At 52.5% G+C, this 23934-nt stretch overlaps 2 protein-coding genes and 1 pseudogene across 2 annotated transcripts; 1 reads left to right on the forward strand and 2 right to left on the reverse strand.

The window, feature by feature from the left end:
* Positions 1-6523: 6523 nt before the first annotated feature.
* Positions 6524-6678, reverse strand: LOC118635173 (annotated as a pseudogene).
* An 8374-nt stretch (positions 6679-15052) lies between these two features.
* On the forward strand, positions 15053-17343 carry CCL1 (C-C motif chemokine ligand 1). The gene is made up of 3 exons (XM_036267716.1): positions 15053-15128; positions 16304-16418; positions 17256-17343. Exons 1-3 carry the CDS (start codon positions 15053-15055, stop codon positions 17341-17343), a joined length of 279 nt encoding a protein of 92 aa, XP_036123609.1.
* A 3079-nt stretch (positions 17344-20422) lies between these two features.
* Positions 20423-22047, reverse strand: LOC118634851 (C-C motif chemokine 13-like). Its single transcript, XM_036269683.1, has 4 exons — positions 21937-22047; positions 21051-21165; positions 20549-20677; positions 20423-20452 (listed from the first exon to the last, which is right to left on the reverse strand). The coding sequence occupies exons 1-3, from the start codon at positions 22001-22003 to the stop codon at positions 20584-20586; spliced, it is 276 nt and encodes a 91-aa protein (XP_036125576.1). The 5' UTR covers positions 22004-22047; the 3' UTR covers positions 20423-20452; positions 20549-20583.
* Positions 22048-23934: the final 1887 nt, after the last annotated feature.

Here is a 23934-nt window from a genome sequence, read left to right on the forward strand (position 1 = left end):
TGTCACCAGGGATCCACAGCAGAGGGACAGCAGGCACTGCTAAGTGACTCTGTAGACCAGCCGGGCTGTGTGGCCTCCGGCTGACGGTCCACCCACTGTCCTGCCTGGCTGCTGGGAGCACTCAGAAGAGGGAGAGAAAACGCCAGGTGTTTGAGGAGGCCTTTGCCAATGTCCCCTTTCTTGTGGGAACCACAACACTTCTGGTTGAAAACAAACAACAAATGACAAGTGAAAAATCAGGGAGGGGGACTTACTTTACCAGATACCATGACTCGTTATGAGTCAAGGCAGCGATGGAAAAGTTGACCAAAGGGGTGAAACAAAAAAGCCCAGAGACAGAACCACATATGTATAAAGCTGGGGTATGTAACTTTTTGTCATGTCAATGGGGACAAGAGGGACTGTTTAATGTTTTTTTTGTTTGTTTTAATCCTCACCCGAGGATATTTTTCCATTTTTCTTCAGAGAGAGTGGGAGGGAGGGAGAGAAAGAGAGAGAGAGAAACATCAATGTGAGAGAGACACATCGACTGGTTTCCTCCTGCTTGACCCTGAGCAGGGCTGGGGATGAAATGCAACCGAGGTACGTGCCCTTGACTGGAATTGAACCCACAACTCATTGGTCCATGGGTCGATGCTGTAACCACTGAGCAAAACTGGCCAGGGCAAGAGGGATTGTTTAAAAATTAGGCCTGCAAAAATGCAATTCATAAGGCAGAGAAGGTTTCACCAGATCCATCCATGATGCCATACACAAAAACCAACTCCAGATGGTGTGTAAATGTTAAAAATAAGTCTTTAAACTTTTTAATAGAAAATCTTACAAGACACAAAAATATTGCCTATAAAAGAAAAGACCGATTAAAAAATGTTTCTAGCCCTGGCCGGTTTGGCTCAGCAGTTGGAGCGTTGGACTGCGGACCAGAGAGTTCCGGGTTCGGTTCCCGCTAGGGGCACGTACCAAAAAAAAAAATGTTTCTATATTAAATTTGAGTTTTCTTTCTTTCAAAAAACTTAAAGGTAAGCTACAAATTGGAGACTACATTGCATACACACTCTAACAAAGGGTTAGATTAAGAATACATCAAGAGCTTCTTCTGTGGGAGCCTATAGTCTTATTTAAAATGACTCAGACCCTGGCTGGTTTGGCCCAGCGGTTAGAGCGTCAGCCCGTGGACTAAAGAGTCCCAGGTTTGGTTCCCACTAAAGGGCACGTACCTCAGGTGCAGTTTGTCCCTGGCCCTGGTTAGGGTCGTGTGGGTGGCAACTAGTCAGTGTGTCACATTGATGTTTCTCTCTCTCTCTTCCCCCTCTCTCCCTCCTGCTCGATCTGAAGATAAATGCAAAAATATCCTCGGGTGAGGAATAAAAAAAAAATTTTTTTTTAAATAAAATGACTCAATAGATTTCTCTACATCATTGGCTTTGGGCTTGTCATGCAACTTTCTTGAGCCAACAGATTGTGAGCAGATATGACATGCACCACATCCCAGCAGAAGTTTGAAAGCATTGCAAGTGTCTGCCAAGCCTCCTTCTCCTGGACCCTCTGCAGAAGAATGACACGTCCTAGAGGAGAGTGGTTCTGTTCGCCTGGGAGTGGGAGACATGGGACCAGGACCCGACCCAACACTGGTTGGGGCAGAAATGCAGCTGGCCTGCAGACTTGAGAGCACAAAAGAAATGCTTCTTGTCACAAGCCACTGATACTTTGGGATTGCTTGTTATTGCAGCTAAAGCTGACCAGTACAGAAACCAGTATCTTGAAATGGGAGGCTCTGCTAACCAAAGAATAAAACGTGTGGTTTTGGCTTTGGGGCTAAGTGGCAGACAGCAAGGAAGTTACGATAGGGGGCTGGAAAACCATGGCAACTGGGGGCAGGCAGTAGTGAAACATTCGGTCAGGCTGTCACATGGGATCTTTCAGAAGGCACAAAAGATACCTACTGAATTGATGGCTTTGGGGGAAGAAGTTTGGAAACAGATTATTGTTACAGTGGGTTAGTTGTTACTCACTACATTTCATAAGGTGCGAGAAAGTGATGACAAAGATAAAAATAGGCTCGTTTGCAAGCACAGAAACGGAAGTGGAACATAGAAAGTCCAGAAATCCTAGAGTTGAATGGAGCAACTCTCATTTTCAATCTCTGCAGACTGTAAAATAGTCTCAAAATAGAGCAGAGCTTTAGGGGCAAAGATCAAAACTAAAGGCTTGGGCATGAACACTCAGCCTTAAGGTCAAGACCAAGTCAAAGGCATGACTTTTACTCCCTTTGTTAAGATCTCTGGGGAGATGACGTCGGTCTCAGGGAACCTGGTTAGTTGGACAAAATGACTCATGGAAGATAAGCTAGATGTCGTCAGGCCCCAAAGTACTTGAAATTATATCTAGAGAGAGAGAGAGAAAGGGCAGGGGTTGTGTCTCAAAGTGAGCTGTGGGTTTAGCTACTGACACTTCACACAAGTTTTTGAGAGAGTGTGTTGTCCAACGTGCTCCAGTCTAGATGAAATAGGCTGGCTTTTCAGGACATCAAATGACCTTGAGCCCCGGCATTCCACAGGCAGGAAGCAGGCTGCTGACGTCGATAAGAAGAACAAAAACACACAGAAGAAAAATGGCAAAAAAAAAAACCCCAAAAAACAGGAACAGAGATTTCAGAGAAGAGGAGATGCTTATGGCTGATAGGTCAGTGAAGAAATGTTTAGCCTCGTCACTGGTCGGGGAAACCCAAATCCAGAGCAGAAAGAAACAGATCTCAATTCAAAAGAATTTGGTTAGGAAAAAATGAAAACTCAGGCAACACCCAGTGTCGGAGGGACTGTGGTCTCCTAGGCACTGTTGTTCTTTGCATGTAGCTACTTTGGAAAATGAATGGAACTCGCTGTTAACAGTGAATATCTTAAGCCAGCAATTTCACAGTTTTATATACACCTAATACAAGTCTTGCTTATGCAAAAATATTCTTAGCCACACTGTTTACAATGACTGAAATCTGGAGAAAACCTCAAATGCCCACCCAGAGGGAGTGGATGAATAAATAGTAGTATATGTAACCGATGGAATATCACACAGCTGTTAAAACTGTGAACTACAGTGACTCTTGATACTATGGATGTATGTTAACAAAATACTCTCGGGCAAAAAAGTAAGTCCCTCTAGTTGTAAATAGTATGACGCCCTTTCAATAAAGTAAAAAATATATATACATTTTAGAAATATATATAGATTAAAAATATAGAAGACGGAATTCACGATGTTGATTACCTTGTGTTGGAGGAGTCAGGGAGAATAGTGTCGAGGGAAAATAGATTAGAAGTAGATTATTGTCAAGGTTCTAGCTTTTGTTTTGAGTGGCGGTTCACATGGGCTTATAGCATTATTAAAAAGAGATTTTTTTAATTGCTTTTTAAAACATCATAGACTATGAGAGTTATGAGTCCTTAGAAGTTAGTTAGTTCTACAACCAACTAAACCTCGGACTAATGGACTAATTCGGGCAAAGGGCTGTCCGTTAGAGCCGAAAGTCTGTTATACAATAAAGCAGGTTTTCTGAATTCGTATATTTAAAAAGTGAGAAATGAGTTTATTCACCGGTTTTTACTTATGTAGACATGTTTCTGTCATTAAAATGAAGTATATATGAAAAGCTTAATTTCACAGGAAAGTTTCCTATGTGTGTTACAGTAATTTTAAATGTATACTGAACGGATCTAGTAAATGCCTGCGCTCACCCGTCACCATAAGTAGACAAATGCCCACGGCTGGGGCATGGCTTGGCACAGGTGGGAAGACCAGCAGGCAAGCTTAAAACTGCAGCAGAAAGTCACACCACGGGGCACAGAACCAATGACCGTGCTCGTTGCAGTGTGATCACGTGCTACTCATTCCCGAACGTTGTTTACAAGTGGTGACTCTACAGCCCGGCGGTGTGGCTCCGTGGATTGAGTGTCGTCCCACGGACTGAGAGATTCTGGGTCGATTCCCAGTCAGGGCACATGCCCGGGATGCAGGATCGATCCCCAGTAGGGGGCGAGCAGGAGGCAGCCAATCCATGTTTCTCTCTCACATCAATGTTTCTCTCTCTCCCTTTCTCTCTCTAAAGAAATAAATAAAAACATATTTAAAAAATATGTAGACTATAGTTGTGGATATGTAATATTTATATATGTTGGCAAAATTACTACAGTGTTTTTTCCAACGTATGGCCTATTGGCTAAATTGTTTTTTAAATGGCAGTGAATTAATAACAACAACAATGAAATCTGTTAATTTAATTATAAGAAAATCTTGGTTCAAAGCATTTAAAAATTAACAGGGTGTTCATTTTACATATGACATATGGACCAGAAATGTTGTCCATTAAATCTGAAGTTCGTGAAATCAAGGTCCACAAAGCCAAGAGTTTACTGTACACCCTTGTTTCTCAAAAGAGGAACTGAGGCCCAGATCGGACCCGGGTCACGTGAATCTTGAGTGGCTCAGCCTAGCTCCTGTCTCAGTGTGACACAAGCCAACCAAGGCTCCGCCTTGCTTTCCTCTGCCCCACACCTATCCTGTCGGTCACGCCTGTCATGACACACCTGGGCCCGTGCCCTTTGCCAGCCGAAGCCACCACCGTCTCTGCCTATGCTTCTGCTCTCGACTCCAACACTCTATTGCTCTGAAAAATCTCTTCTCCACACCACTGAAAGAGGAATCTTATTTTTTTAAACTCAGTTCTTATCCCCGACTAAATTTCTCAGTTCTCTTCCCAATGCCCTTAATTAAACTTTGAACTCATCATGGCCCACCGGGCTCCACACGAGCTGGCCCCGCCTTCTTCTCAGACATCATTCCCTACACTCCTGCCCCCATAAGGGTTATACGCCATGCTCGTCCACTTCCTTTCTGGAACACTCCAGCTGGTCTCCGCAGGCAGCAGACGCGGCCCGTGCCCAGCCCACGTCCCTCAGCCAGCCTTCCATCGCCTGCGTTCAGCCATGGAAGACCAGCCTGCCCGTGAGCAGGGCACCGACGTGCCAGGGGGCAGCCCTCACCAATGACTGACAGGAATCGGAGTATGAATACCCCAGCTCCCTCGCTTCTCGGTGGGATGACGCAGGTGTCGTCTCTGCACTGTGTCCCAGAGTGTCTCTGGGAGGTTTGGTGACAACAGAGATTACGTTATCCTTCACTGACGTATCCTTTTTTAAGTCCTTCCTTGTCTTGGCTTTGCTAGCCCTCCCCTCCGAATCATCCTTTCTGCACCTCCCAAATAAACCACCTTCCCTGAAATCTTGGTCTTGAGTCTTTTTTATTTATTTTTTTCTTTATTGATTTTAGAGAGAGAGGAAGTGAGAGGGAGAGAGAGCTAGAAACATCCATGAGAGAGAACGTCAATTGGCCGCCTCCTGCATGCCCCCCACTGGGGATCCGGCCCACAACCTGGGCATGTGCCCTGACCGGGAATCGAAGAGGCGACCTCTTGGTGCCTGGGTCGACGCTCCACCACTGAGCCACACCAGCCGGGCTTGGTCTTGCGTCTTATTCAGAGGCAGTAAACTAAGACAGCACAGTAAGCCTTCCTCTCTGCCTGGCATGTTCCGCCCTCCGTCTTCACATCTCATTGTTCATTTCTCAGCTCGATGCCAGCTTCCGAACCCCCACTAGTCAGGTCCCTGTTACGTTTCTTCTCTGACTTAGCCTACTTGAAATTATATTGTTTATACAATTAGCTTGGAAACTGTGTCTCTCCCCCCGGGTGTTAGCTCGACAGGACAAGTGCCTTGTGGTTCCCAGCGCACCGGGGAGCCTGGCCCATAGTAGTCATCCTTGAAATAGTTATTTACTTAGTAAATGAGTGTTGGTTTCTTTGCTGGGAGGGACGTCAGACTGCATCAGGACCAAGATTTACGGTAGCTGTCTGAGGACACCCATTTCTAATTGGCACAGCAGTCGCTAGCATGTAAACGGAGACCGCTATTGTGTTTTCGAGTGGTGGATTCTCTTCAGTGGGTTTAATCTGCTTCCAACTACTTTAAAATGATCACAATGGTTCTTTCTGCTAATTAGCAATCCCGATAAACTCTCCATGAAAGCCGGTCTCCTAAGTGCCTTCAGGCCAATAACACTGTTAGGAGGAGTTATATACGGTTGAACGTAAGAAAACCACATTTATTTAATAACTGTCTGAAACTCAACTTGCCTTTCCGTTGATGTACCTGAATTAGTGAAGACAGGCTGCATTTGCCTGCTTACTGATTTATACAGGTGAGGTGCGACCCAGGCTCGCCCTGGAAACACAGATGCGAAGGCCAGAAAGCGATGCTCCGTGTGCAGTCCTCTGGAGAAAACTCATTTCTTAGGTGGCCTTGGTCCGTCCCCTGTGCGCCTGGCATGATCCTGTGGCCACAGGGCTGTGCAGACCAGAAAAAATGGCCCCAGAGGCTGGGACTGCCTAGGGGAGCCTCTGGGTCTGGAGAGTGTGTGTGGATATGTTTGAAGACTTCTTTTTTGTTTGTTTGTTTTGGGGCTTGTTTTTTTGCCTTGGGAAGTTGCCCGCACAGTCCCCTCTACTGCAGATGATGCAGTCGAGTTTCCCACATTTGGGGAAATGGCAGGAGTCAGCACGTCCAGTGGCGGTGAGCCTCAGCCTGGGAAAACACCTTCCTGATCGTTGTGCCTCCCCACCCAGGTGAGTATGAAGACTTCGTTTTTATGTTGTTTGTTAAAACAGAGCAGACGAGGCTCCAGTCGCAGGTCCTACCTGGACACGGCCAGCTGGTTAGTTCGCCTGCGCATTCGCCAGCGTCCCACACGCACTGTGTTCAGCCAGGAGCTCGGCGTCCGGACGAGAAGGTGGAGCACAGCACCTGGACCCGGAGAGGAGCGGGGGGTGGGAGGAAGGGAGAAGGCCTTACAGAGCAGGTGATTCTAGACAGTAGAAAGAAGGTCACAATGTGATGAAAAAGAGAGGCGATTTCTTCACAGACAGGATCATTTGCAAATGCCAGGGTATGCCTCCAGAAAGATGTGCAATCCGGTCTAACCACACGGAATGTGCAGGTGAGATGACACAGGGCATTTGTCCTGGCCAGGTCAGGAGGAAGGGTGTAGGATAACCTCAGACACCTGGGCAACACCCAGAGGCAAGTGCCAAGAGGCAGGGCAGAAGCCGTCTGCGTTGGAACCCTACCTGCCTGGTGACTAGCGGGGTCAGAGAGTAGCCAAGATTAGCTAAGTAATCTCAGACAGCTTCTCTGTGCCTCAGGTCCCTCATCTCTGAAATGGGAGATAATAAGAACACCTACTTCCTGGGCTGTGAGGAAGAGTAGACAGGTTAACACATTTAAGGGCTTAGAGTAGTGCCTAGCACACAGTCATGTTAGCTACCAACCTCTGTTCTTCCACAGAGGGCTGGCACATCAAGATTAAGGGATGGATGGCCGACGAGGAGCCTCTAACCAAATCTGAGAAGTAACAGACATGCAGGCTGAAGGAAAACCAGGAGGGGCACCTGTCATAGAAGCCACAGCACGAGGATGTTGCCAGAAGGCAGGGTCAGCCGGGTCAAGGGTGCTGAGAGGTCAGGCAAGACAACAACCCAGAGAGCCTTGGATTTAGGAACAAGGAGGTCACCGGTAACCGTGGCCACTGCAGTTTGGGTGACGTGGTAGAGATAGAGGCTAGTGCGCAGCATATTGAAAACGTGGGCAAGGAGGGGACGGAGGGAATGGCGTGAAACATTTCAGTTTGGCTGGGGAGGGAGACACGTGGGCAGAGGTAAGGTTGGTAGCCATTGTCTTTGCTGAACACCCACTGCAGCCAGCCAGCTCATCGGGGGACAGGTTAGAACTCATAACATATAGTGAGGACACTTATGTAGACAGAGATCAAGAGTGGCAGAGGTGGGACCAAGGCAGGCTCTCTGTTGCTTCTCCCTTTTCAGCACGCCGGTGTGATTGTGTGCAAGACAGGAGGGGCAAGGGTGTGATCGGCCCCATCTCCCTGCTTTATGACACCTGAAGGTGAACTGAGGAGGTGGCAGAGAAGGGTGGTGACAGATTTCTTTAATCCCCTTACCCTAACCTGTCCTGGTGCCTAGGTGTTCCATGATTGACTCATGCTCTCTCTGGTGGAGGGAGAACTTTTTGGTTGACATGACTCCCAGCTGCAAACAGTGGGGTAGGATCCCCTCCAGGTCGGCAGAAAGAACACCTCTGTTTTCCATGTTTGCCCCTTCTCCACCACCGCCTCAGCAGCCTGGTCTTGGACTCTGCTGAGGAGTTGGGCCTGGGTGGGGTGTGACTTGAAGGTCGGTGTGTCACCTGGAGAAATACCTGTGGGAAGGGAAATGCATCCTTCTGGCTCCTTTGGGAAATACATTTATGTCAAGGCTTTGGACTGATCAAACCGTCGTGGTGGGACTCTGGAGAGTCGCCTTCCAAACCAGGCCTGGGAGACCGGAGTGCGCCGGGGGAGCTTCCGGGGAGCGAGCCTTTGGGGGCCCGTCTGGCGTGAAGCTGAAGCGTGGCAGGAGGGCAGCTCCAGGGTGTGTGACCCGTGCGGTCTCTGCGGCCGTGCTCTTGAGTCTTCATGTGTGAATAAGGGACCCCTCATGCTTACGTTGCACTAGACCCTGACAATTATGTGAGCCATTCTGCCGGGGGCGGGCTGGGGGACACACACTGCAGTCTCTGCCTGGATCTGGCCGACAGGAGCCCTGACCACAGGTGTGAACTTGGCTCCCGAGACCCCCAGAACGCTAGGCGACCGGCCTCAGGGGAGAAACAGGACCCCGCCAATTTAGAATCAGCTCCTCAGAGCAGCTGCAAAGAAGCCTCCGGTGCACCAAGAGGGCGGGAGGAAACACCGGCCATGTCCAGAAACCAGGGTGACAGGCCAGCCCGAGCTGGAAGCCCTCATACACATGTCCACACTCGGTCCTGACGGGGAGGCGTTGTGCTGTGTCAGAGATGATCACTCCGGGGTTCAGGGAGATGGTCAGCACTGACCAGGTGCTAGTCAGTGGCATTGTGGGTTAAAATGCAGGTGTCTTGCCCTGGCCAGTTTGGCTCAGCAGTTAGAGCGTCGGCCTGCGGTCCGGAGAGACCCAGGTTCGGTTCCCGCTAAGGGCACGTACTTCGGTTGCAGTTTGTCCCCGGCCCTGGTTGGTCGTGTGGGTGGCAGCCGCTCGATGTGTCCCTTCACGTCGATGTTTCTCTCTCTCTCTCCCTTCCTCCCTCTCCCTTCCTCTCTCTCCCTCCCACTCTATCTGTACAAAAAATGGAAAAATATCCTCGGGTGAGGATAAAAAAAAAAAAATGCAGGTGTCTGGACCCCAAGCCCTGCACCTGCCCCATTAGAGCTTAAAGGTGGTGGCCAGGAGACTTGAATTCCTGAACGTCTGTGAATCCGAGGCCGGGCTCCGGATCTGAGGGTGGCCTGTGGGAGCTCAGTGCACTCTCTGTGTCGGCTCAGCTCACCTGGAGCCCAGGAGGTCCAGTGTGGTGACGGGGGCATCTCTCGGAGAAGGGCCAGGTCTGGGCTGAGCCTGGCGGCCAGGCCTGAGGGACACAGAGGAGAGCACCCTTGCCCGGCCGACGTGGGCTCCCTGGGCTGTGGGTACAGAATGTGCTGGGAAATGGCTCATGGGTTGTGGTGGGGCCAGAATGTCCATCTGCTTCCCCAGAGACAGAAGGGCTCCTCAGGGGACTTTCCCAGCTGTGGGCGTGTCGCCTGGTCATGGTGGCCTCGCTGGGTTTTGGTGGGCATATCTTGGAGTCAAATTGCTGCCACTTCCTGCCCCGGCATCCTTGCTCTCTGTAGGGTGGAAATACTGGGGTATTTTTTCCACCATTTCCTGCAAAGCTGGCACAGTGCCCTGACCTTCAGATGGGCTGTGGGAATCCTCCAGGGCCCCGCTCACCAAACACGAGCACAAAGCCAGAGCATCGCAGGGGGAGAGTCCAGCCCGGGCGGAGAGCAGGGCTCTCTGCAGGGCACAGTCACCGGTGCCCATGTGGCCGCCTATGGCTCATGTCCGACATGAGACAGCGTGTCCCGATTCTTCCGGGGGCTCCCGCTCCGGGGTTGGGGCGAGGTGAGGGCGGAAGGACTGAAGGATGGAGCACCAGGGGTGGATGGTAGCCCCGACCCACGCGGACTCCCTGAGTACTCACAGTTCTGATTCAGGGTCCAGCAGCTCAAGGGTCACCAAACTGAGCCCACAGAACGTTCTGAATCCAAGCCCCGCCCAGCCTCGCAGGCTTCTCTGTGCTCCTGGCTTCCTGGTGCTTCCTAAGTGTCAGATGGGAGCGCTTCACACGTGGCCCGTGGCTCCCAGGGGAGGTGGGATCTAAATGCCCTGGACCCTCATCGGGAAGGGAAGGGTGACCTCCCAGAAGGCCCCTCAGCGTAACAGGCCTGAGTCGAAAGGCCGGTTCCAGCAGGGCTGGACTGGGGGCCGTTTGGGGTGTGGCAGGTGGGCAGGAGTCTGCCCACATTTGGGGACCCAGAGGGCCATGGTGCTTAACCACAGAGGGTCTCGGAGACCACCCAGGCTACGGGCTTTGATGGGTGAGGTAGTGAAATGGGACTCTCTGGGGGGCTTTTCAAGATACCCCAACTGCCCTCGACTCAGAACAGGACGTTCCGGAGTGGGGTTCAGGCACGTGCCATTTGATACACGTTTCCCGCGTAATCCTAACCCGAATCCCGTTTCCCGGGAAGAGAGGCACTGACTTAGGTCGACCTTCCTACATTTCAGGTGAAGACAGGGAGCCCCAGAGAAAGAGAGCGTCCCGCCTAAGGTCCCGCGGAAGGTGTTCAGCCGACCCCGAGACGCCCTCTCCGTGTTTTTACGCTTTTTCCACTGAAGAACCCCACCCCATCGTCTCCTCTCCTGGACTCTTTCAAACCGAAAGAAGCGACTGCCTTCTTCCACTCCGTGTCTTGTACAAGCCCTCCGTCCAAACCACAGAGCTGGCCACACCCCAGTGTACGGCCTTGCCAAGAGCACCTAGTCCCACGGCCTGAGATTAGTCACCAGTGAAAACTGGCCCGAGGCCCCCAGGCTCCCTGGCTACCTGCAGACCAGGGAGTGACACGGCCCACCAGGCGACACTGAGTCTGGACCTGCCTGCCCAGGAGTCAGCCGGGTTCACCAGGTGAGCTCAGGCCGACAGCCTGCAGCAGGCCAGCCCGAGACGGCTGGACGGAGCACCCCAGGCGGAAGCGGAAGGGGTACCGAGGTCCCCATGTGTGTGCAGAACGGCCAAGGTGCCGTGTGGCCGCATCGTGCAGGACCGTGTGAATCCAGACGTTGGTCCTCCCGCCGAGCACCGTGGGTGAGCGGTCAGTGCACACACAAGGCACAGCCGATGGCTCTCACGCCGACTTCCTCTGGGCCCCTGAGGGTTTGCTGTTGCTATAAGAGATGCTCAATCCTCCTTCACTGGGTCTCTGAGGACTGGACAAGAGGGGCCTCCTTAAAGGAACAAAATGCTGAGTGTGAGAGCGGAAACGGGGGACAGAGGGACCCAGGCAGGGTGTAAGAGGCTGGGAGCCACGAGAAAGCTTTGAATCCCAAGGCGTTTGCTGGGCCTGGCTCGGGGCTGAGTGTTCGGAAGGCGGCTGGGGCCCGGTCTAGAGGTGGGTAGCTGTTTCATACAAGATGACTGAGCAGAAAACCTTTCTACAGGCATTTCCTGGTTTTCAAACGTCTTCATTAAGAAAAGGTTTGTTCATAGAAACAGGTGGCTCGGGGTTTCTGTGAGAACACTGCTTCCCTATCAACCCGCCCTGCGCCGTTCTGACCCGCCTCACTCGAGGGCACACACAGTCCTGATGCACTTACTGCCTGGCCCTCACCTCGGATCGAAAGAGGCCAGGCTGGGGTAGGCAGGCGCGTGTGGAGCCCTCGATGCTGCCTGCTGGGACGTCCCCTCCAGCCAGTGCCTTCTGGTGCGAGGAGCCTGGAAGGGGAAGGCATGACTCAGCTTTCCGGGCCTGGGCTCACCGTGGCGGGAGGAGGGGACGTGAGTGCCTGGAGGAGCAGCCCGACCCTTCTGGAGTGGGCCGGCGGCATCACCCAAGAGCAGGGAAAGAATGTCCTGGGTGACCACACCTCTCCTCTCCATGTCCAAAGTGAGTCTACATACACAGTGGGACACTATGCAGCTGTTAAGCCAGAAAGATCTCTTACCTTTGAGACAACATGGAGGGACCAGGAGAGTATTATCCTCAGCAAAACAAGCCAAGCAGAGAAAGACAAATACCACGTGATCTCACTTATTTGTGGAATATAATGAACAACACAAACTGATGAACAAAATAGACCCAGAGACACAGAAGAGGGGTACAGACTGTCAAACTTTAGAAGAGAGGGTGGAGGGGGAGGGAAGAGATAAACCACAGAACTTATATACACTCATATGGAACCAATGGACATAGACAACAATGCTGGGGACAGGGACGGGGGGCGGGGGAGATTGGGAGGAGGGTGTCATTGGGGGAAAAAGGAGAAACATCTGTAACAAAAATAAGTATAAAAATAATATAAAAGACCTATGGTCACAGCATTCAGCAGATTGATCACACATCTTTGTCTCCTTTCTCCCCAAACCTCACTGAACTGACGGTGAAGGAATACAGAGTGTCCATCTGCAAGGACAGAGGGAGGGGCACCAACAGCCGGTCGGTCATCTCCACTACTTTTAGTGCTTTTAGGGCGGCAGGCGGCAGCAGGCGGGATGAATGGGAATTGGACGTGGAGGTCAGATGTCCAGGTGACGTGAGTGTCCATAGCCCCGTCTCTGCAGTGAATGTTCAGGATGGCCTTGGGAAGTCAGTTTCCTCTTTCTAGACCTTGTTTCCCCATCTGTAATAGGAAGAGAATATACTGGATACGTGATTCTTCCCTTCTGGGGCCTGAATGACATGGATAGATACATCAGTTTTGATTCTGGCTCTGAGATGAGGCCAAGGCATTTTTCTTTTCTTTTTTTTTTATCCTCACTCGAGGACATTTTTTCCATTTTTTTGTTCAGATAGAGCGGGAGGGAGAGAGAGGAAGAGAGTGTGAGAGAGTGTGATAGAGAAACATTGATGTGAAAGGGACACATCGAGTAGCTGCCACCTGCACGACCAACCAGGGCCGGGGACAAACTGCAACCGAGGTACGCGCCCTTAGCGGGAACCGAACCCGGGCCTCTTGGGACCGCAGGCCGACGCTCTAACCGCTGAGCCACACCGGCCAGGGCGAGGCCAAGGCATTTTTCAAAAGCTCTATCAGGCCTGGCCGGTGTGGCTCACTGGTTGAGCGCTGACCCATGCACCAAGAGGTCGCTGGTTCGATTCCCGGTCAGGGCACATGCCCACGTTGTGGGTCTGATCCCCAGTGAGGGGTATGCAGAAGGCGGCTAATCGATGTTCTCCTTCATCGATGTTTCCATCTCTCTCTCCCTCTCCCTTCCTCTCTCTCTAGAATTAATAAAGAAAATACTTTAAAAGAAAACAAAAATCAAAAGCTCTCTCAGGAAACTTGAAGAGCTGTGGTTGGGGATGGTCTTCTAGGACCATTCAACTCTGACACGCAAGGATGCCCAGCCAGGTGTTCATCTGAAGCACGCACAGAGCAGAGGGGTGGCAGAGATCTAAGACCTTCATGGGGGAGATGCCGGCACAGGGGGCTTCCAAGGAGGCTGAATGGAAATGGCAGAAGGGTCTTTGAAGAGATAAAGGCACTGGAAATGGGCAAGTTCACAGAGGGAGACAGTGAGGAGGGCCCTACAGGCAGAGGTTACAGCGAAAGCAAACTCTTGGACGTTGGAAAGCATGTGGCAAATTCAGGGAGCTGCAGATGTTCAAACATGCAGGAGTCCACGGAGACATACCACGAGGAGTCACGAATGACCAGGAGAGTGGCCTGAACTTCATCCGCTTGACCGTGGACAGCCACTGCGCACTTAGGAGCTACTGGGTGTACAACCAAGTAGATCAGCTCAGCCAGTGCCCTATGAGCATATGGCCTCCTGATTTTAACTCACAGGTTCGGCCCAGCTGCTTTTTCTTGAGCACCTATTATGTGCTACTCATTGCAAGCACTGCGCACAGTGGCTTCATGACCTGGCCACTCCGTCGCTGTACAGTCGCTTCTCTTCCAGTCTTATCCTCACTCCTGTCACTTTCCTTTTGCCCCCACTGCAGCTCTCTCTGGCATTTCTTTCTAATTTTTTTTTCCTTTATTGATTTTAGAGAGAGAGAGGAAGGAAGAGGGAGAGAGAGAAACATCGATGAGAGAGAACATGGACTGGCTGCCTCCTGCACGCCCCCCACTGGGGATCAGGCCTACAACCTGGGCATGTGCCCTGACCAGGAATCGAACCAGCGACCTCTTGGTGCCTGGGTCAGCGCTCAACCACTGAGCCACACCGGCCGGACTGTCTGGCATTTCTGAATGAATGTGCTCCTTCAGGTCTCACTGTCCATACCCAAGCCCCTTCCTCGGTTGGGTGCTCCTTGCCATTCAGCCCTCCGTGGGACATGCCCACGAGGCACGTGTTGTCATATCCATCATGCAGCGGGTAGATGGCTCGGCCAAGTTCACACAGGGGCCGGTTTGCAGGACTGAGAATCAAACACAGGTGTGTCTCAGTGCTGTCCCAGAGCGCGGCGGTTCTGCTGGAGCTGGCCCGGTGGCTGCATCCCTGGATGAGGAGATGTGGGACCGGAGGAGCCACACGGGCCACTTCCTCTCACTCAACCTCACCAAGTCTCGGAGGAATACCTCCTACTTGTTTGTTTCAAGATCCTTATCTCTCCAGCACGTGGGGAAGTTTCCACACACTTGCACACCCTCAGAGAGGTGGGAGAGGTGTGTCAATGTGGTCATTGGACATGAGTTCCCACCTCTTCTCCCGGTGACTTCCCCACCTCTGCACCAGGGTCTGGGAAAACCCATTAAAAAAAAAAGCTCTATAAAACCCCTGGGCGCTGCAGGACGGGCCAGAGGAGAACACCTCCAGACTCATCAAGACCACACCAGTCCACGGAGGTCGGAGCCAGAAAGCTCACAATGAAGCTCATCACCTTGGCCCTGGTGTGCCTGCTGGTGGCGGGGGTGTGGCTGCAGGATGCGAACGGCTTGAGCTGTGAGTGGGGCCGAGTCCCTTTGCTTCACCTTGGGGAGGGCAGCAGCGCAGGCAGGTGCTCTGGGGTTGCGGGCAGGGCTCACTGCTCCTGTCTCCCCGGCTTCAGGATGAGTTCTTCCTGAAGAGGGGGAATGGAGGACTTGGACCAGGTGGGGGCAGAGGGCCAGTGGAGAACCTCAGGTGTGGGCAACCACAGACAGCTGAGCCACTACTTCTGTGAAAGGAGGCCCTGCCTCACCCAGACCCTGCAGACTGAGGGATGGGGGCTGTGAGGTTATTGGTCCAATTTGGGGGGGGGGGTGCTGAGGGGGCACCTGGCCTTAGCTCCATAATGCAGCAGGTAACGGGCAGAGGTCAGGACCCAGGGTTGTAACATTCAGCTAACCTTAGGCAAATCACTTAACTTCTCACACTCTGGCTTCTCCATCGTTAAAGTGGGGCTGATGAAGCCCACTTTCCAAGGCTGTTTGGAGAATCCCAACCTGATACTAAGTACCAGAAAGGGGCTTGCTGAACAGTAAAACCAGGAGGAAGGAGCTAGGATTGGGATGCAAGTCTTTTGAGGGTGGTGTGGAAAAGGGGGTGTACAAACTGGCAGAGTGGGGATCAGGGGTCAGGACAGAGCTAGGACTGGGGGAGCAGGGCATTCTGGAGAGTGAGTTGGGTAGCTGACTAGTTCCTGGATGCTCTCCCCTTGTCATTGTATCAGTTTGAACTCCATCTAATCCTGCCAAGGGTTCTCGGACCATGGTTGTCCTGCATGCACCAGACTCACAGGACCCCGGGGGATGAGATCCAGAGCCCTAGAACCCAAATATTGGGGCAGAACCCCACACTGCTGGTGGGGTGTCAGAACTGGAAGAGCCTTTAGAAATCCGTCTAGAAGGTCTTATCTTACAGAGGGGAGGTGTGGAGCCCAGGCGAGGGCTCATCTTGATCAAGGCCACCCGCGGGTTTGTGGGGAGCTAGCATCTGAACCCCAGCGTCCCGACTCCGCCTAAGCACAGAACTAGGTGGCTGATGGGACGGTGCTGCGCCAGGGCCCTGTGAATGAGGTTCCAAAGCCTGAGCCGGTCCTGGAAGGGTTTGTTGTTTTTTTTAAAACCATCCTGAAAGAGCAGAAAGAAATCCAGGTTGAGAAACTGATGCCAACCATTTCCGTTTTTCTGTTGCAGTGCAGAGTTCACTCTCCAAATGTTGCTTCAGTTTTTTGAAGAAACATATTTCCCCGAAGAGAATCCGGTGCTACAGAAACTCTAGTTCCTCCTGCTCCTACGAGGACGGCGTCATGTGAGTCTATTCCCTGTGGTCCAAAGCCTGACTTCCTCCTCCAGAGAACAGAAATCAGCGCACCTGGAATTAGCATTTTGGCCGCCAGGTGGCGATGTCCCGCCAGATTAAGGTTTCTAAAGCCGGGGAGTGAAGCCATCAAAACCTGGGTGCAGAGCTGAGTGTGGGCGCTAGGGGGAGCTCCGCGCTTCCTCGCCTCGCGCCAGGAGGGTGTGCCTGTGTTTCTGCAGTGACTTGTGTTTCTTGGAGCTCCAGGGAGCTAAGTGTTCTATCCTAACATTTTATGCTCAGAGGAAGGAATTGTTAGAAAACTCCAGGCATTGCTGCATAGTGAAAAGAGTGAGGGGGTCACGATCAGTTCCTGACTCCAGATTTGCCATCCTATAGTCTTCGGTGACCTTGGGCAGGTAACTCTTCTGCCCTGCATTATCCAGGTAGCAAGACCTCCTGGCTCCTTTGCACTCCTCGGCGGTGAAGTAGAGTAAGCAGGGGGCTGCACCACAGGGTCCTTAGGAACCTTGAAGGAGGAGCAGATATGTTCCCCTCTAACATATCCTAGGAGGGGAATTTTCCATGCTAGCTAATCCTCAGAATGTTTCCAGCCTTCAGCTCCACTGTGACACACCGATCGAAATCCTAGAGGTCTAGGAAATGCAATTTAATAAGCTCTCCCTGAAGCTTGGGTGTCCCTCCTGGGGTGCAAGCCCCAGGTCTGATGCAACGACTTCATGTTTCACAGAGACAGCAGTGTGGGAGCCCCCAGCAGTGAGGAGGGGGGATGGGACTTGTGTGTGGCACCCAGTGGGTGACTCGGTGCCTTTTTTGTTCTGTTCACAGATTCAGCATGAGAGGAGGCCAGAAGAACTGTGCCTTGAAGACAGACACATGGGTCGAGAACATTTTGCCTAAGATAAAACCATGCTAGCCAGTGGAACTGTGATCTGATTCCTTTCTACCCTGGACTCTCAAGACCCTGAGGCTATACGTCCCCCCGACCCCCAACCCTCCACCCTCCACCCTCTACCAGTTCTACACCAGCTTTGTTGGGTCATGGGGGGTCTGGTGGGTCCTGATAAGCTATGTTGTCACACTTTATATATTTAAATTATAAAATCTTCCATTCCTGCCTCCTTGTGTCTCTTAGACTCCATGGGGATTCCAGGGTGCACACTTGATGGGCATTGAGGAGCTGGGGCCGGGGACGGGGGGAGAGGGGAGACATGTTGAACCTGGTGCGGAGGGAACTGACTTCTTGTCAATAGGAGCCAATAAGTGATTGACCCCTCTCGGCTGACTGTCTCTGTCCGGAGCGGGGGGGGGGGGGGGTGACTGGAGCTGTGATGTAGATTCTCTGCTTCCAGACAGGCAGTGTGACAGCAAGTGGTGCCCAGGGCTAGGCCCACACATGGGTGCAGGATACCCTCCCTCCCTGCCCCACCCAGAGGGCTCAGGAACTGACTCTATCCAAAGTCACAGCTGCTCTAGCTGGAGGGGATGTTGTGAGGTGACCTGCTGCAAGCTGTTGCCAGCCCCATTTTATAGATGAGGTGACTGAGGGCTGCAGAGGGACACGGACAGGCCTGATATACTCAGCGAGTCAGGGTTGGATCCGGCGTGAGAGCCCAGGGCTCCTGCCTCCCAGGCCAGAACTCTTTCCCGTGTCCTAAGATGCCAGTGACTGCTTGGCACAGCGTGGCACAGCGTGGCACAGCGTGGCACAGCATGGCACAGGACGCCTCCTCACTGGACCCCCTGCACAGTGGGGCAGCAGGGCCTCCCCGGGAGGGTCCTGGTGAGTGTCCAGCACGGCTGGGTCCGTCAGATGGAGATGCCAGCAGCACTCAGAGAAGGAGGGAGCAGTCTGGGGAGAGCGGGGCGCCTGGTGCACATAGGAGGACAACCAGAAGCCCCAACTCGTGTGATGTGTGACTCGGGAGAACGGCAAGGGGGACCAGAGAACTCTGGGTCTCGGGCTGGCACCCCTTTAAAGACCAGCTTGATGGCTCTGGGGGGAAGGTCCCATGGCCTGTGTCTCAGGGCTTCTTCTTTCTCCAGGGTCCTCCATGTCACACGTCCAGCCCGTTCTTCCTACACTGCCCCTCCCCCTGCCCCAGGGCTGCCCTGCCTACGCCATTTCCTCTTGCTTGGGCCAGGCTGTTCTCAGTTCTCCCTTACCAACTCCATCCTGCCCAAGGCCACGGGCTACTCTTCCGACACCCCCTGACCTCCCAGGGCTCCACATCACTGGGCGTCAGCCTTCCGCCTTCAGAATGACCCGCCAGCTGCCGCCCTGGCACTGCAGCTCCTCCCCAGCGGCAGCGCGGCCTTCCCTTGATCACTAGCTTTCCATTCCGGGCCCACCTCTGACCACAGGGGTATTCCGTCCAGGCCCTCGCCCCTCTTGTCCATCCTGCACCTCCTCTGGAAGAACCTTGCTATGGCCCTGGCCGGTTTGCTCAGTGGTTAGAGAGTTGACCCATGGACTCAAGGGTCTTGGGTTCGATTCCTGGTCAAGGGCACATACCTGGGTTGCAGGTTCCACCCTGGCCCTGGTTGGGGTTGTGCATGAGGCAACCCATCGATGTGTCTCTCTCACATCAATGTTTCTCTCTCTGTCTCTCTCCCTCTCCCTCCCTCCCTTCCACTATATCTAGAAATCATTGAAGCCCTGGCTGGTTTGGCTCACTGGTTGGAGCATTGGCCTGTGGACCAGAGAGTCCCGGGTTCGGTTCCTGCTAGGGGCACGTACCAAAAAAACACAAAAAACATTGGAAAAATATTCTCAGGTGAGGATTAACAAAAAAATAAATAAAGAAAAAAAAATCTGGCTATGGCTATGCCCAGGGTTGATCTTGTCCTGTCTTCTCTGTCAAGTCCAATGCTAATGAGGACTGAGTCAGCTGGTGTCCCCTGGGGGTCCACTGCACGTAGTGTGTGTTGCTCCAGGACAGAGGACTGTCCCTGGTGGGAAGGGGCTTCAGGGAGACCAGTCAGAGGCTGATGCTGGGACTGGAGCCATTGTTCTAGAATACTCTGATCTGGTAAGCCAGGCCCTCCCTGACCCTCAGAGGAGCCCAGGCGAGTCACGGCCAGAGCTCACTACTTCCACATTTCTCCAGCACCTGCTGCCATCCACCTGAACTTTAGAGTGCCCCCTACTGACTGGAAGTTACACTCAAGGAAAACACCACCGTCAGAGATTTTAAACAAAATGTATGTTCCGCAAAATGTCGGCCGTCCTACAGTTGTGTTCTTCTTTCCGCAACAGCATGCTGAGCTAACAACCCCCGGTGTTCCCGGTGTCCCCAAGGCTCCTTCCTCCCTGGCTGCAGTAGCCCTTCATCCCCACCATCCTTACAGGCGGGGCCACCCCTGCAAGTTCGGCGGGAGAGAGACCCTGCCTGCAGCTACCGGAGGAGGGATAGCTCCGCACGGCCAAATAGCTCAGGGCCTCCCTTTAACAAATTGGTCAAGGGATTAAGCAAAACAAACAAACAAAAGAACAAAACAAACAAATACACAAAAACCTCACAGACACAGACAACAGAATGGTGATTACCAGAGGGAAAGGGGAGAGGAGGAAGGTGGGGGAGGGTGAAGGGGGATAAGTGGTGATGGAAGGAGACTTGACTTGGGCTGGTGAACATGCATTTCAATACACAGATGCTGTATCATACACAGATCCTGAAACCTCTGTAATTTTATTAACCAATGTTACCCCAATATATTCAATTATAAAAATAAAAAACAAAAAGGTTACTAATATTTAAAATAAACACCAAACCAGCAACAATTCAAATAATAACTATTACTGAAGACGAAACAGTTTTTTTTTTCCTTTATTGATTTTAGAGAGAGAGGAAGTGAGAAGGAGAGAGAGACAGAAACATCAATGAGCGAGAACATCGATTGGCCGCCTCCTGCATGCACCCCACTGGGGATTTGGCCCACAACCTGGACATGTGTCCTGACCGGGAATCGAACCAGCGACCTCATGGTGCATGGGTTGACGCTCAACCACTGAGCCACACCAGCTGGAGGAGACAAAACAGTTTTGCATCATGAAACACCCTATTTAAAAATAACAGTGCAATTCATCAGGGGAGAATAGAACAATTCAGTTTTCAGACCCTGGCTTTGTCTTAGCGTGCACGGCTGGAAGGGCTCAGGTTCTCTTTTGATCCAGGTATTTCACATAATTCTGGACCCAATTCTCCTTCGGGTTGGCACAGATGTTCTTGCCCAACTTGGTTCTGAAGCTGTGGGAAAAGAAATGCCGGCACAGTTAGGTGAAACACTTTTGGGGGTTCTACGCAAGAGAAGGAAAGGTGTGGAGAGCAGGGGCCTCTGGATGTATGTCGCTGTGTGTGCCACTCTGGAGGAAGGTGGTCTGGCCACCAAAGCTGCCACGAGGGTGTGAGCTGGCGCCCATTCCGATGGCACGTTACTGCGCCTGCTTCTAATGTACGAGCAGAAGGGTCTGGATTACACAGTCTGGTTAGAGTTTACCCCCCAAGTATAAGGCCCTAAATTAGTCTGATGTCTGTCTTCTGGGGCAGAACTTAGATCAGGGGCTTTGGGGAATGGGGTGATCCGAGGTGCGTTTGGAGGGGAGCAGGGGTTTCTACCCACACGACAGCTTTCCGGACACACTGGCTGGTGGTGACCCGATAGCTCTTTAGCCTCTGCAGAGGGATCTTCTTTTTGGTGTATGTGAAGCAGCAGGTGGACATGGAAGTGAGTGCATCTAGAAATAAAGCCACAAAGAAAAAGCCCGTTAGGAGGGGCTAGGTTTTCCTCGGCTTGCCCACAGCAGGGAGCGTCTGCGGGACAAGGAAAGCAAAGAGGTGGACGGGGTCGAACCCGCCCAGGGCCAGCGCTCCTGCCCCCGGCCCCGCGGCAGTAGGACCTAGAATATACGGCTTAAGACCTGAAGTCTGTTTTCTCAGTGATGTGCGGTGGGGACACATCACTGCTGACCTTGGAGGCCCCTGTGACAGATCTCGGGTACAGCTCCCAACACAGAGTTTGGGGAGATCAGCTGGGGCCAAAGAAAATGTCCTGGATTTGGAGTGGGCAGCTTGGCTTTTACTCTGGCTTTGCCGTGGCTGGGGGTGGGGGTGTGGGGCGGGGGGAGGTAGGACTCCTCTTGGCTCCGCTGTCTTTTCTTCTTTTTCTTTTTATCCTCACCCAAGGACATTTTTTTGCATTTATCTTCAGATAGAGCAAGAGGAAGAAAGCGGGAGAGAGAAACATCCACACATCGAGTGGTTGCCACCCACACGACCCCAGCCGGGGCCGGGGACAAACTGAGGTACGTGCCCGTAGCAGGAACTGTGACTCTGGTTCGCGGCCGACGCTCTAACCGCTGAGCAAACCGGCCAGAGCTCCACTTGCTATTTCTGAAACTAGATGTTCAAGTGAAGCTCTCGGGATCTCTGGTGGGCTGGGAAGTGGGGCTCTGGGACTCCCTAGAAGGAGAGAGAAACGGAGAAGAGGGAGGAGGGAGGGGCCTCACCTGGCTGAGCGAGCACCTGGGTGCTGGAGGTGAGCAGCAGGCACAGGACCACCGTGGAGACCCTCATGCTGCAGGGGGGCGTGAACCTCGGCCGAGAGCTGTTGCAGACCCGGCTTGTCTCAGCCTGTTCTCCTCTGGCCGCGCTGCCTGCCTTTTATAGGAAACACAGAGGGTGGGAGCTCCCGGACAGATGTTTGCCAGGGCAGGGTCATGGTCAAGTCCAAATGAAGAGGGTCCTGAATCTGCTGAGCTGATGGCGGGGCTGCCAAAGCGTTTTCCAGGAAATGCAAGAGGGAAGCTGCGGCCGCAGCCGGCGGGCGCTTCCTTCCGCCTCCCTCCCACCGCAGGGAGCCGTCCCCGGTTCCAGGGCCTGGCTCAGAGCAGCCCACCTGCAGCTCCGGTGGAGAGAGCGCAGAGGTACCACCCTCCTCATGCCCACGCCAGGGAGGTCACGGAGCTGCAGGGATGATGAAATAACCTAGTGTCGTGGGAAGGGAGCAGTGACCTGGCAGAGAAGATGTATCTGTTTACATATAGCCACCAAGGCGGTTTCACACTTGCATCCAGCGGCAGATGCCTTTTGTCAAACCTGTGTTTTTGCGCAAGTCCCATACTTGAGCCAAATCAAAACAACTTCCGCTGACAGGGGCTCCTCGCGTCGCACCCTGGCATCCTCTTCTGCACCTCGGGCACAGACGGCTCCGGCTGGAAAACCACCGGTGTGTCCAGGTCCCTGACCCGGACATCTACCGAGTTTCTCGAGCTGTTGATGGAGGGGTGTGCACCTGAGCTGGGCCCTGGGGCAGAGCTGCAGTGGCGGGGGGAGGGCGACCGCGGGGACCCCACAGGAGCCCAGCCAGGCCCTTTGCCTGGGTTCCTATTTGCCACCCTTGCTCCCAGTCTTGGCTTATTCTTCGTGCCTGTCTGGAATACTCTCCTCTCTGCTCCCTATTCTTAAGAATCTTTCCACTCCAGCAAAACAAGCCCAGTGAGAGTAAAAGGCAGAAACGTAAGAGCCAAGATTCGTGAACTAGAAAGCACTGATGCACCCAACGTTGGTTTTCTGACAAGCCTCTAGAGAAGCCAAAGCGCTCCTGAGACCGACCATGGAGAAAGGGATGAAGACGGGAACAGCCAACAGAGGAGGAGACACACCACGGGCTGCAGACACCGAGAAGAAAATAAGAACCTATGCCAGCAAATTTACTTCAGAGGAAACAGATGAACTCCCACCAAAACATAAGTTACCAGCTTGCAAGAAAACAAAAACAAAAAAGAAAAGTAACTCTTAAGTCTATTAAGGAAATGGAATCAGTACATGAAAATCTTCCCACAAAATACCCTTGGGGATCCAAGGGCTTTAACAACTCATTCCTCCAAAGCATTCCAAAAATGAATCATTTCAGTCTTATGCAATTTCTTCCAGAGAATATTAAAAAAAAAAAAAGTCTACACTCTTCAACTCGTTTTCTGCGTCTTATATAACTTTGACGCAAAAGCTTTTCAAGAACCAACAGAAAGGGAAAATTGCAAGCTTGTCCCCCCTGACACACATTCCATTCTTTTCCATCCTCCTGGGGCCTGGGCAGCTCACCTGTGTGCATCTCATGACTGGGATTGCAGGTCCTCTGACTTCAGGTGGGGTTTGGGCACTGGGGAGCCCCTCGGGGCACTGGAGAGAGGGAGAAGGGTTAAGGTGAAGTGCTTACTTCTCTGCTGTCTCCCCTGTGCCTCAGCCTGCAGGCAGCCAGCCCTCAGCTGAGGTTTTTCACTTCTCTCTGGGTGGCCCTCTCCATGCTCCCCCCATGACTCTCTCCAGCTTTGGGGAACAGTATCCTGTCCTTTTCTCTGCAGCTCCAGTGGTGGTCTCCACCCTGTTAGTCACCTCAGAGTGCCGAGGCGCCCTTGGTTTCTCCACACCCAGCCCACGTCTTGGTCAATGACATTTTTATTAAACCTTCCTCAAATCCTTCCTATTGAAGCATCACCGATTTCTTT

Source organism: Molossus molossus, unplaced genomic scaffold (genome assembly GCF_014108415.1).
Source record: "Molossus molossus isolate mMolMol1 unplaced genomic scaffold, mMolMol1.p scaffold_m16_p_19, whole genome shotgun sequence".
NCBI classification, from domain to species: domain Eukaryota; kingdom Metazoa; phylum Chordata; class Mammalia; order Chiroptera; family Molossidae; genus Molossus; species Molossus molossus.